Source organism: Channa argus, chromosome 9 (genome assembly GCF_033026475.1).
Source record: "Channa argus isolate prfri chromosome 9, Channa argus male v1.0, whole genome shotgun sequence".
Taxonomy (NCBI): Eukaryota; Metazoa; Chordata; class Actinopteri; order Anabantiformes; family Channidae; genus Channa; species Channa argus.
Genome location: NC_090205.1, coordinates 9298466 through 9312064, shown reverse-complemented (window position 1 = coordinate 9312064; position 13599 = coordinate 9298466). Strand labels below are relative to the sequence as shown.

The 13599-nt window shown below is 38.2% G+C and overlaps 1 protein-coding gene across 2 annotated transcripts; it reads right to left on the bottom strand.

Moving 5' to 3' along the window:
• Nucleotides 1-122: 122 nt before the first annotated feature.
• Nucleotides 123-6316, bottom strand: LOC137133616 (ubiquitin carboxyl-terminal hydrolase 37-like). 2 transcript variants are annotated; one of them, XM_067517410.1, is made up of 13 exons: nucleotides 6089-6316; nucleotides 4106-4202; nucleotides 3955-4031; nucleotides 3472-3528; nucleotides 3196-3327; nucleotides 2947-3070; nucleotides 2693-2844; nucleotides 2198-2297; nucleotides 2024-2100; nucleotides 1742-1850; nucleotides 1580-1640; nucleotides 1273-1430; nucleotides 123-1153 (listed from the first exon to the last, which is right to left on the bottom strand). In XM_067517410.1, exons 4-13 carry the CDS (start codon nucleotides 3519-3521, stop codon nucleotides 1148-1150), a joined length of 969 nt encoding a protein of 322 aa, XP_067373511.1. In that variant the 5' UTR covers nucleotides 3522-3528; nucleotides 3955-4031; nucleotides 4106-4202; nucleotides 6089-6316; the 3' UTR covers nucleotides 123-1147. The 2 variants fall into 2 exon arrangements, with proteins under 2 accessions (XP_067373511.1, XP_067373512.1); XM_067517411.1 differs by having other exon boundaries at nucleotides 3955-4028.
• Nucleotides 6317-13599: the final 7283 nt, after the last annotated feature.

Genomic DNA, 13599 nt, shown 5'->3' with positions numbered 1-13599 from the left:
TTTATCATGCATAGTGGTGGATGAAGTACTCAAAAACTGTAATGAATTCAGTTGCTCTATTCCAGAAAATAGATCATTAGTCAAGTTTCTTTTTTTTTTTTTTGCCGTAGCTGTATGCGCTCGCAGTGAATCTCAGTAGACAGGCCAAACTTTTATTTCCACCATTAACCCCGTCGGCTGATAAACAAACAGTTTGATGAAATAATTTGTGTGGGGCCACATCAAACATATTTTCCCTCTTTTGGTTTTAGTTTTTTATTGATTCATCGTAAGATAAATTAACATAACTCTTAGAAAATGTCATGTATACATTAAAATATATTTATTCACATATAAAAAAATAAAACAAAAATCCCAGTATCACAAGGTAGCTTGAAGTAGAGTTGCTGCTCCTTCGCGTTAAAAGGAGTCAGTGGAGGTGGTTCAGTCATTTAATAAGAATGCCTCCTGGGCGCCTCCCGCTGGAGGTCTTCCAGGCGTGCCCAACTCGTACGAGACCCTGTGGTAGACCCAGAACACGTTGGAGGGATTATATATCCCATCTGGCCCCTGGGAACGACTCATAATCCCACCAGAGGAGCTGGAAAACGTTGCTGTGCAGAAGGATGTCTGGAAAGCCATGCTAAACCTGCTGCCACTGCGACCCGACTCAGGATAAGCAGAAGATAATGAATAATTGGATGAATGAAATCACAGTATAAATAAAAATGCTTCTTGGTTCTTCTTCTGTTGGTTAAATAGGTAGAGCATCACGTTGCAATGTAGAAGGCAGGAAGACTGAATCCCTCGCCACCAGGTGTGACCCCACCCAACCTCCAAGGGCCACTTTGGTGCCAGTTACAAGCCCGGAAAAAAAGGGAGGGTTGTGGCAGGAAGCGCATCCAGTGTAAAAAAAACCCCATGCAAAATCAACGTGCAGATCACGTTCTGCTGTGGTGACCCCTGAAGGGAGAAGCCGAAAGCCTTTGATCTGGGGGGCTTCCTGCTGCTTCAGGTGATAAGATGAGCTAGATTCTCTGCCTCCAGCACCTGTAACAAGACAATAGAGAAGGGAACGAACAGACTCACCTATGAAAGTCCTGTGGCATGTTATCTGACACCACTGGACGACATCATTAAGCCTGAAGTCCCCCTTCTTTAGATTGTTCTACTCCTGAAACAAAGCAGCACAAGTCAGTATTTCCTCTGTACAGACGAAATGTCTGTGGACTGAGTGAAACCAGTAATATAAAATATGAAACATCAGACAGTTTGACTGCACTGTTCTCTTACTCGTTTTTGATAGAACAGGATGTAGGCAGTTTTCTTGCACTGATCACACACAGCGGCCCTGGTCGTCTCTGTCACTTCTAAATCATCATATCTGAGCCACCGGTCAGCGGAATCATACACGTCTGCTTTTGGATGTAACCCGTCACTAATGTAGTGTCCTAACAGGAGGGAAAACGTAATACAGTGCCAATCAATTCCAGTTACAACTAAGCCAATAAATGTAAGATATTTCAGGCATCTCTAAACTACTGGAGAACCTGGCAGAGGACCAGCCGACAGTCTGATATTCAGTGTGTGGTTTTCTTACCTGCGTTCCCCCCGTGGCCCAGATGACTGATGACACTAACCAGAGTGTACCAACCATTAGCCTTTAAAGGAACACAGGTAACAAAGGTGAACTAGACTCTCAAGTATTAAAAACACCCACAGACCAAATGTGTATGTTGGGTTCAGGTGAGTTGGTACTTACCTGGCTGGAAGACACCATCAGCTCTCCGTGCAAGTTGATTGGGTGGCTGAGTTTCTTCAGTTTAAAGAACTGAGTGAAGCAAAAACGCTTTACATGCAGTATCAGTACTCTGTAGTGGACAAGAAAACAGTTTTTACTGAGATGGACACACAAAAAAATGTTTCTTTAGAGAGAAGATATTTTTTACATTAATCATTTGCGGTTGAAGAATTAATATTTTCGTGTTTAGTCCTTTAAGGTCAGTGGATGGCTGTGACTACGGATGGATGTCATGTCACTCACCTGGGGAGGGTCACAAAATTGTGTTGCTGCCTCGATGTGTTGGCCCCACAGTCACATCTGTACTCCAACTCTGTCTCCTGAACAACAGACAACATGATATCAGTAAATTACAACAATATATAGTGTGAAGTCAGACTGTGTGTGTCACTGGAGGTAGGGACAGGTGTGTCTTACTGTCAGGATGTCCTGGAGCATCTCTTGGACTGATGCTCCAGGCAGCAGGTTCAGAGAGAGGTTGCTGAATTCCTCAAATATTACTGAAGAGAATCCACAGCTGCAAATTACAGTAACGACACAGTGAACATAAAATTGCAGCCACGCAGTCATGACAAGTGAATTAGATGAATTTCATGTCTTGTGACTATGGATGGATACTGAGAAAATGGTCACCGCAAAGTTTGTAGTCATTTTGTTTGTTTTTTCTCAATTTTTTTGGCTTTTCTTTTTTTTTTTTAAATGCTTCTGTTTTTTCATAATTACGCTTTATTTGGGATCACTTCCTGTCTGTTTCTAAGGATGTTTGTTTTTGTCTAAAGAAGAAATATCACTTCATACAGGGCCCCTTGGTAATCCATCCATGTTTGTGACACACATCTACTGTTGCAGGTATGTCACTTTCCTCCAATCATGTCCCACTGTGTGTGATGTGTCTTTTCTCTGTGGCTTCACCTTTTGCAGGTCCTGGTGTTCTGCATCTTAAAAACCAGATGCTCCCTAACGGGACAGATATAAGTTGTTCCCAGGATGGCAGCAGTTTCTGACAGTAGCGGGGCCAAATTCCCCATCTGATTCAGGACAGACGTCAAGAACTCATGAGCGTCCTGAAAACACACAGAAACACAGAGGATTTGAGGCAAAGAGGAAAAACTACAAGCAGCAGTAAAAACAAAAAAACAAAAAACCCATTAAATTAGCTGACATACTTTCTGGCTGAAGTCCTGGAACTCATGAGTCTGCACAGATATCAGAATCTTAAACAATAGAAGGACATAGAGTTTGTGGAAGAAGTCATTAGAGTAGTGACACCTCACAATGTCCATGAAACTCCTGCAGAAGACAAAGAAAGAAAATCAGTGAAGAGAACAATTTCTGTTAAATCTGACATTTGTTTGATCTTGACAGTTTCTCTCTCTCTCTGTGTGTGTGTGTGTGTGTACTTTTAGCTGCTGTACCTGATCAGTTCAGCCTCAGGTACTGAGCTCCATACCGTCTCTTGACGGCTGACATCTGTGACGAAGTCTCTCAGTGTGAGCAGGCTCTGGAGGCTGGAGTTCATATAACAGAACTGCGCCAGATTTGGAAACCTGATGCACAAATACACAAAGATATCATTCACAACCAGTTATATTATGTTTGAATCAGTGGATACCTTTTTTCCCCAAACGTGTACAAACAAATCATCATGTTGGTTTCTTGTCTTTGGTTGATTTTAATGCAGATTTAATTACCCAAGCCACATCTCCCGATGTCCAGGCTCCTGAGAGTCGTCAACTTGCATCTCATTGCTACAGTAAGAGAGAGACACGGTGAGCAAACATAGGAATATGCGTTTGTTTTTTACCACTTTTTAAAAACTCATAAATGTTTGCCTGTACACGTGTGAAGGTATAATATATTGCCAGCCGGTCATACTGCAGTGGCCACACGTCACTCTGTACCAAGAGTAATGAGGTTGAGTGCAAACTGTTACTCTTGTTATTTTTTTGTGGTCAGAGGTGCTGAGTCACTTGATTACTGCTGTAGTGACATGCACAAAGTATAAAAAACTAATAAGGTACTTGTACCTTGAGTAGCCTACATTTTAGATCATGTGCTTCAACTTAAATATAGAATAATACTGACAATAGTAACAGTACTGTAGTTTTTTGAGGTTTTAAACACAAAGTTGTCTTCCTGACAAGCACACAGTAACGTCAAAAAAGTCCTGTCACCCCTCTTTTTCTGTTTTCAGTTGTGTCCTCTCGTCTCTTTCGTCTTTTTGGGACGGAGCAACTTTATTTTTCCTCTGCTGAAGGAAACAGAAACGGTTCAGTATTACATCTACAGAAAATAATCAAGTAAACTTGCAGCAGTGAAACTTACTCTGCAGAGGTCAAACAGTTTGCACCTCCAGTGACTCTTCTTAGCTTTTGAATTTTCAGCTGATGTTGTGGCAGCTGGAGTCTCTGAGGGGCCGACGCTGCTGACAGACACAAACACAACTGGTTACTCTACTGTTCACTTAGTTTAAACTCCCGATAAAGCTCCTAAAATTATTTTTTTTTTTAAATGATTCTCTCTCTGGTTAGCAGTTTAGGAAAGAGTTTAATATTTTTTTTTTATAACAAGAAAAAATGGTTCAAAAGGAGGGTTTGAAATGATTGACCCCTCTCTGCTTAGTAAATACTGCATGTTAGACAGCACTGAAGTGAAGTGAATTAAAGTCAAGGCAAGCATCAAACAATTAAAAATTTCAAAAAGGATTTTGATCATTTATGAAGTAAGAACTCATGATTTCCAGGTCTTAACAACGTCACATCAAAACAGACTCAACAAAACACAACACAAATCCCTGTAAAATGGAATCTAACCTAATAGTTGTGCAGTAAGTCTGTTGTGTGCGAAAGTTGAGCTAAACCTGATCTCGTAGTGTTGCTGTACTGACTTATGTCACATTGTAAGGTGTTTCTAAGGTTTTTGTTCTAACAAAATATCTAAATATAAACTTTTATTATGTACTATTCTACTATAACAGAATAAAAACTGCTTCATATTGTACAATAGTTTTGTTTTTGTTTTTTTTTTCAGTTTACTGTTGTGAGAAAACTTTCTTTACCTCATGCTAGAGATGGAGCCTGGTTTCATTTCCTTTTGTCCACAACACAGCAGTTTCAACATGGCTGCAGGTTGTTTTTCATCCACGACTTGAGAAAGTGAAGTTCAGTTGACGTCTGTCTGTAATGTGTGTGTTGCTAACTAAAGTCCTGCTTGACGAGGATCAGTAATGACATGGCAGTGGTTGTCAAGGGGACCTGTGATTCTGTGGTTCTATGGAACAGAACCTTTCATATTACTGGTACCGTAGCAACACTAGGGTATAGCGATAAGTTTGATCTATGAATCCAGTTTAAAGCATGAAATTGGCCAAAGTGTGTGATATTTATTAAAAGGTCCAGATGATCAATTAGCCACCAATGATCAATGAGTTAGTTGGGATTTAACCTAGAATGAAGAGCCTAGAAGCTCTAGGCAGGATCTGGGCTTCAGCACCTGCCATGAAGTTTATATACAACATAAATATAATATCTAATCATATCTAATAAATGATTGTGTATTATTGTGTTTTAACTGCCTGACATTAAATTTCTAGTTAAAACAGATCTTTGGCATTATTATTTTTTTATGAATTACTAAAGAGTTTCTTTGTCATAATATTCACCATTGAAAGTTTCTGGACTAGATTTGTACTTTTATGCCTCAATTTAAACCCCATAGGTTTAAAGTATAGCTCCCATAATAAATTCTGTCTATAATTTGTGTCACAGATAAGCAGGCTGAAAGTTTGGAGGTAGCAGTTGATGTCGTCACACACACGTGAGCTTAATCGTAGGGCTACGTGCTAATCACGTGCAGCGATGGTTCTGTTTCCTGTAACGATAGCGTCGGTTTTAATGAGCAACGATCTGCGATCTCAAACCGGTTCTGTAGCTGCCGCCCGTGTTGGCGCCGGTGTCGTGTCTGCACCGGGCTTCGGTACCTGTATGCTAAAGGCTAATGTTTGGCAAACTTACCCAACTTTGCTGCAGTCTGCTCCTGGATGACGATCATTAAACAAGAGAAACAAATTGTGCAGCAGTACACAAAAATAATGTCACCAGCGGCTATAAGCGTTTCTCTAATTATCTTACTCTTGCACCAAACTGTGGTTTTCACTAAATAAAATGGCGCCATATAGCAATATTTTCCTCATTTCCTGAGCACTAGTCTTTCCACTTGTTTCTCCCCGCGTCGTCTCGGAATTACACACAGGAAAAGAGAAAACAGTGCAAATTAGAATCACAGCTGCAAGATTTTAGGTTACGTTACCTTTCTGAAGAAGAAGGCTGACGAAAGCGTAGAATCTTTGTGTGGTGGACAGATTGTTCCTACTGCTGAAATAAAAATCCCGCTCACAATTTCTTCATTGTCATTCACAGTAAAATTATATTTACTGTATAATTCACTGGCCAACACATTCTGACCATGATGCATTGCAGATAAGTAAGCGCTTGTTCAGTTGACAGTAATAATGCTGTATAAAACATCGATCTCTGTTTCAGCAAATGCGGTTGGCTCACTACCTGAATATACTTAATGACCAGGTTTTTCCATCAATTGATTGTTTCTTCTCTGATGGCACAGGAATATTTCAATATGACAATGCCAGGATTCATCAGCTCAAACTGGGGCATGAGACATCTATTTACTCATCAACTACCACAGAGTCCAGAAAATAATGTTGTGACACTGTATAAGCTCATCGAAGCAATGCCAGGCAAAAGTGTCCGGTAATCAAAGCTAAAGACTAAGCAACTTTTATTTATTTTTTGCCAGGCACTTGCATAACAGCATTAATTATCTGCATAATAACGTGTATTGTAGACTGCCGCAGTCTTTTCACAGAAACATTTTCATTTGAAAGAAGTATGTGGCCTTTATTGAAACAAGACTGAAACAACTCAGTGTCTCCTCCTCCTCATCAAGTTTTATTTCTATAGCCCAGTTTCATAAATCCCGAATTTGTTTCATGGGGCTGTGCAATCTGCACAATAATGAATGACTTTAAATCATATAAGAAAAAAAACTCCCCCAAAAACCCCAGGAGGAGCAACAGAGTTGTTTTGTTGTCTGACATTCACCTGTATGACTTTTGTTATATGATATGATATGATATACAGTCTGTCTCCTCGATGTCTTCTTGTCCGTCCACAATAAATTGTTGCTGTTTCATATTGAAGCCAGTAGATGGAGCTATTGAAAAGAGAGAGTGAAATATGTTCTGCACGTTGTGGGAAAGATAAGTATTGAATTTAATGTGTTCTATATTCACATTTGTGCTTGTGTTGTCTTATTTTTTTGTATTTGTATTTTCTAAAAAGCAAAGGGGTCCTTTACTTTTCTATATTTGTGTTACTTATTTTATTGTGTTTTATTTCTCGTTCATTGTACCTGTGCGTGGTTCTAAATGTCCATTTATAATTGTGTGACTCTTTTTGTTTACTATTGTAACTGTTTGTGTGTTTTATTTATTTGTGATTGATATGTGTTTGTCGCTGCTTCCCTTTGGATTCGTGTATGTGTACAGGTGTACTTTGTGGCTCTTGTGGACCCTTCATATCATTAAGGTTCCACCAGGAGTCTCGGAGCAGGGAGCAGCAGCACAGTGGAGCTGATGGAGTCCTGAGCCTGGAGCTGGTTTCTATTGTCCCCAGTAATTGGATTTGGTCTGGGAGGAGAGATCGCTGCCAGTGAGAGGCTGCGATCATTAGGTGTGAATGAGATGTGTGGTGCCAGGGGTGAACACACAGAGATTGGTATTGTGCTGTTCAATGGGCAGGAGATCTACCCCCACACACACAAACACACGCACACACACGTGTCCACGTCTATCCAGATCCATCTGAAATGGCTGTTTTTGTGTCAAATTGTATTTTACATACATGTGAAAACTGTCCTCCTCACTATTATTAAATCAAACCAGAAACAGCTAAATATCAAGCTTTCTGTACTTTTTACCTGAAGCTGGTTTAGTCTGAGCTAAATAGCCATGGTACAGTTAGTTGTCAGGACTCAACCTTACACTTAGTTTAAAAATGTATCAGTCTAAAAGTTGCCTTTGTTTTATACAATACTGTGTCTTTTGTCAGACTGCAGCAAGAGCAGAACTCTTTACAACTCTTGATGAGTTTGTCATACACCTGTGTGAAATTTCAGGTAGCTCATTGTTTTCATTGTTCTGTGTTTCAATGCGCTGCAATTCATTTCCCGTTGACAAGATCCTCTAAGGTTGCTGATGATAGTTTTTGTTTTTAAAAAACATGAGAAAATAAATGTCAGAAAATGACAGACTGACTCATTACAACCCCTCTAAAACACAAAAACATAAAAAATATGAAAATCAGCCTGTAACTTTCCAGAAGAGATGGCGGACGAGGAAAAACTAAATGACAAAAAAGACAGAAAATATCCAAAAACTCAATACAACCAAAAATATAGAGTGGGGGCCCTTTTCCCGGACTGTGCCCAGGGCCCCATTTTTGATAATCTGTCCCAAATTTCAGAAAAGTTGGGAGGATGTGTAAAACTACATAAAAACAGAAAGGAATGATTTGAAAATCTCATCAACCCATATTTTATTCACAGTAGAACATAAACAACATATCAGATGTTGAAACATAAACATTTTATCATTTTATGGAAAATATTAAATCATTTTGAATTTGATGGCAGCCACGTATTGTCCATCCACATATTGTTTATAATGCAGTTACTTTAATGGGACATTGAACCTAAAATATTACTTTTTGCACAGTATATGTAATGACATCCTGTCACACAGGATTAAGAATTTTAGTCCAGCCAAATCCTCCGGCATCTCCATAACTGTGATGACATGACTCTACAGTAAGTAGAGTTGAACATTAACAGTCCTAAGGGAAACAAAGAGCACAGTTTTTGTAAGTCGATTTGGAAATGGCCATTAGTGAGTGTTTCTAGTTTTTTCATTCTGTAAATGTGTAACTATCCCACAGAAAGTGTTTCTTTCAAAATACAAGCAATCAGAAAAACATGTTAATTCTAAAACTGCATCATTCAGATAGTATCTACACAGCTACAACGCAGCTATGCTCCTGTGTGCCCTGTTTAATTTAAAGAGTTTCTGTACATCTTGGAATTTTAAATTGCTTGTGTTTTACACATTTTCTGTTTTTTTCTGTTCTAAATTTGACATTTTTGTTGTGACAGTAGGTTCTCTGGTTATGGTTATTTCATTTTTTTACTCACTACAAAAAAACTAACAAAACAAAAAACAGTACACATCACAAAATACAAAACACAACAGCAGTGAGATTATAGGTTTCTTGATTTTTCAGTCAAAGTGAGATGTTAGTGAGTTAAGTGATTTGAACCAATTGTCTGTTGGAACAGTGGCGAGCATTGAGAACAAATAGTTGATTTGTGGTACGATTTTCATTTTTACTGTAGCGATTCATCCAATGAGTGAAGGTGGAAGGTTTGTCCAGCGTCTGAGATCGTCATCTATTTTTTTAAATTAAGATGTATAGTTGAGATTTAAAAGCTCTGAGAACCTGGGGGATATGTCAATGCCTAAATATTTAATGTTGGCCAATATGAAATAGAATACTGTGCAGAATCCCAGGCATCTTCAGAGAGAAGTATTGTTGATTTGTTCCCATTTATTGTATAATTTGAGATTAGGAAAATTCATTAATAATATTAAATGTTTTCTTTAGTGAGCTGGTCCTATAAGTGTATTAATATGTCATCGGCATAAAGATTTATTTTGTGATGTGTATTTGTGTCCTGGATTCCTTTAATTCTGACACTTTGTCGTATGGCTGCGGCTGTGAGGGGTTCTATAAAGATGGCAAATAGAGACAGAGAGAGTGGGCATCCCTGTCTGGTTCCCTGGTAAAGTGTAAATCTCTCTGAGGGGACCCCATTTGTGATTACAGTGGCCCTAGGTGCAGTGTATAGTGTTTTTACCCAGTGGATAAAAGACTCTCTGAAACCAAATTTGTGAAGGATACTGAAAAGAAGTGTCCAGTTAATGTTTTTTCTGAATTAAATGATACAATTATGGTTTTAGTTTGTTCTTGTTGTGACAGGGTTATTAAGTTGGATAGTCTCCGGACATTGTCTGATGGGTTGACTATCATAGGTGTGACTGTCTGTATTCTAGTAGCTAGTGCTTTGGTAAGGATCTTTAGATCTGTGTTGATGAGTGAGAGAGGCTGGTAACTGGAAAGATGCGTTTTGTCTTTGTTTGGTTTTAGTAGAAGGGTCATGACGGCTGTATTCATATGTATAGGTATTGTTGACATAGATTTTATTTCCGTGGTTACTCTGTAAAATAGTGGTGACGATATTTGCCAGAAGTGTTAGTAGCATTCTGCTGGAAATCTATCAGGACCATTAATTATTTGGCATTTTAATTAGTGCTTTATGTAGTTCATCAGTGGTGATTGGTCCATCTAATCCGTTCACATGCTAACATGCTAATTCTAAAACTGCATCATTCAGATAGTATCTACACAGCTACAACACAGCTATGCTCCTGTGTGCGCTGTTTAATTTAAAGAGTTTCTGTACATCTTGGAATTGTAAATTGCTTTTGTTTTACACATTTCCTGTTTTTTTCTTTTCTAAATTAAACATTTTTGTTGTGACAGTAGGTCCTCTGGTTATGAGGGCAGCTCAGAATGTCCCATTTGTGGGAAAAGTAATGAGAAACTGGCAAAACCCATGTGATATATAGTCTGCAAATGAGAAATAAAGTCTTAACAAAAAACTAAACTGCACTAACATTTACTGATTTGATGGCTCTTTTCTCCTTTTCCAACAACACATACAGTAGCTGAACCCCCATAATACCATCACTGTACAAAGGATTTTGATTTAGATGGCAACCTGAGTTTATAAGGATGCAAGAATAGAAAAGTTGGCAATTTTTTCCAACCAACAGGTGCATATTGAGCATTAAGCCTCACAGTGATGCTTTCCTTTAGCAGCTCTCTATCCCGTGAACAAATACATTTATTGTAAACCACTTACAGATGTCAAAGTGTTGTAATTGCCCCTATTAAAGCTCTCAGATCATTTAAAGGTTTAGAATGTGTCTGTATGCCTGCTGCAATAAACGACAGCAGAGTATTTGCATATAAAAAAATCACCTGTGTTTTTGTATGGGTTTGCTTGTTCAAGTTAATCTCAGCGAGGCCGGAACATTAACTGAATACACATACACACACAACGTTTCCATGGGGACCAAACAGCCACTCTGCTCTTCAGTAGTGGGTGAGTGAGTCGGGGTAGATGGCTATTGTGTTGTGTGTGTTTGGTGGTGGAGGGGTTTGGGGCGGTGGTTCGAGAGGGGTTATAGGGGAGCAGTATTAAACAACACACTAGATAGATGAAAGCATTGCACATCCTTAAATCTAATCATAATTTAGTCATCACTAGAAGATGGTATGATCAAAATAAAGAAAAAAATGTGAAAGACTGACAAGACAGAGGGAAACCTGAGTGCATGAGTCAAGGGAAGGGGACTGTGAGATTGCTGTTAGATGGAAAGTGATGAAGCCTCCTGGACAGAGATGGTTTCATTCCTAAAGCTGATGCTTATTTGATGCATCAGTCCCCATATCCAATTCCAGGAACTTATCCTTAAATGGCTTTCTAAAGGTCAGATATTGCAAAGACATTGACTTAGTCATAACCAGCAAAACTGGACTTCCATTCATGTCGATTATGACAAATCAAATTAAAACTGCAAAGTTAATGCAAAGAAAAAGAAATGTAATACATTTTTCTCTAATAATTAATGCACACTGAAAGCAGAAAATTCTGTGTCAATGAAAAAATTTTTGTCCTTAATGGGTAAACAACATTGTGTCATTTTCACCTGACAAAACATTAAAAAATAAAATTTTTAGTGTGTCGTGAATAATTCTGAACAATTCATTATGCTTTTCATTGAATTTGAAATTGTCGTTTCTCCATCGAGTTGAGGCTACAATTGTTGTTGTGTGAGACATACACTTGCTTCAAATGATCAATCTCTTTGTTGTTTTCTGAATTGTCTGTCCATAAAACATATCAAAACATTGTTACCTTATGTCATGTTTCAGATCACCTGTGCCATCAGTGTCTTTTATTCAGCTAATAAATAACACAAGTTTAGTTTATTCCAACTTGTCCAATTTCTTTTGTTTTTCTTATTGCAGCACTTCAAATAGGGATGGCAGAAGATAAGGACTGGGGAAGGGAGCTACAGTAAAATGAAGTGTTGATATGTCAAAAACATGGGAGTGGATCCTTGTCTTCTCTGGTACCTTAGCATCACTTTAGGGCAATATACAGAAATAAAACTCAGATAATTGTTGGTGAAAGTATTGGGACAAATGAAAAGATCACTGGGGTTAAAGAACATTTTATTGGTAATAATATTATTTAATCTGTTGATTATTTTCAAATTAAAAATGTGCTAATGTTTTTTACTTTTTCTAATCAATGTTGATGCTGTCGTGACAGTGATTTAATTCATCCCCAAATTCTCTGTGTTTTTAATAGTGCTTGCTTTGACTTAATAAAATAACATGACATGAGTTTAAAACCTAATGCTTTCACCATTCACCACCAATATTAATTTTATCTGAAGGTCTCCTCCCACTGTCATAAGTGGCAATAACATGTTAATAGATAGTTTAATTAAACGTGTTGATGACAAAAATGTGTTTGTTCTATGGTCTGGGGAAGGGAGCTACAGTAAAATGAAGTGGCTATGGGTCATATCTGGGGAAATGTCTAAAAGGTAAATTTGAACCATCCCTCCTCAGATTGTGTCCCACAGATACAAATCAAGAGATGTCATTGTAAAATATTTACAGTAGACACCAAAAATACCACATGTGGGGGGTTTAAAATATGACATGTCAAGGGAATCCTTGACCCCAGATTTAAAAGGTAAGTGGTCACAATCCAGACATAATATATGCCCCAGATGTACTGTGTGATATTGTAGTATTTGGAGAGTATCCAACCTTGTTTTAAATATAAATGGGTCAGAATAAAAAGTAGCCATAATGAATAATGTCCGGATTCTGGGGCATTTTGCTTGGATTAGTGGACATCCTGTTCTGCATCCTGAGCCACAGCCTCAAACAATAGTAAAGTTTGATAAAAGATCCCAAGATATTTCTCAAAACATTTTGTTTATGTTGTGTGCATAAAATTAAACACATGTGAAATTATTTCTTACAAAGAGTCGTTCAACTATAGATTATAACCTGAACATTTGGTTTACTGTAGTTTGCATCTTCCGTCCACGATTGGCAATTGCTCAGATTGCTTTCTACACAACCCTGGTTTTGTCTGTCAAGAGAAAACAATATGCTACCTAATATAATTTAATAAGTCTGTGGTAACGGCACGCTGTTCAATTGGTAGATAGAAACTGTGTCGGACAGCCAAAACAACCATGTATAGAGGAAATCCCGTTCAACATAGACTAGTGTAAACCCATCCATTTTCCTTTTCTTAAGACCACATTGGTTTAAATTATACCTGTAAAAAGATTTCATAAATGAAAATGCATGCCTATTAAATTAGACGTGGACATTGATTCACAAATGTGTTTTCATTGAATACAAAGCAGCTGTTGGAAAACAGGTTGGAATTATGAATTCTTGAATTATGTTTCCTAGTTAGACAGAGGCGTTTAGATCCTGGGGCAGCTTCAAGGAGCCCATTAGGAGGAACCAATTCTTTACTCTCTGGTCTGTTGCTCAGATGCATCTGTAAACATCTGTCATAAC

Coding starts and splice junctions, on each gene's coding strand:
- LOC137133616 (XM_067517410.1), bottom strand. CDS start 3,521: ATGCAAGTTGACGACTCTCAGGAGCCTGGACATCGGGAGATGTGGCTT. Junction 2,101..2,197: donor TGCTCCAGGACATCCTGACA/GTAAGACACACC, acceptor TCTGTTGTTCAG/GAGACAGAGTTGGAGTACAG. Junction 1,431..1,579: donor GGGCCACGGGGGGAACGCAG/GTAAGAAAACCA, acceptor CCCTCCTGTTAG/GACACTACATTAGTGACGGG.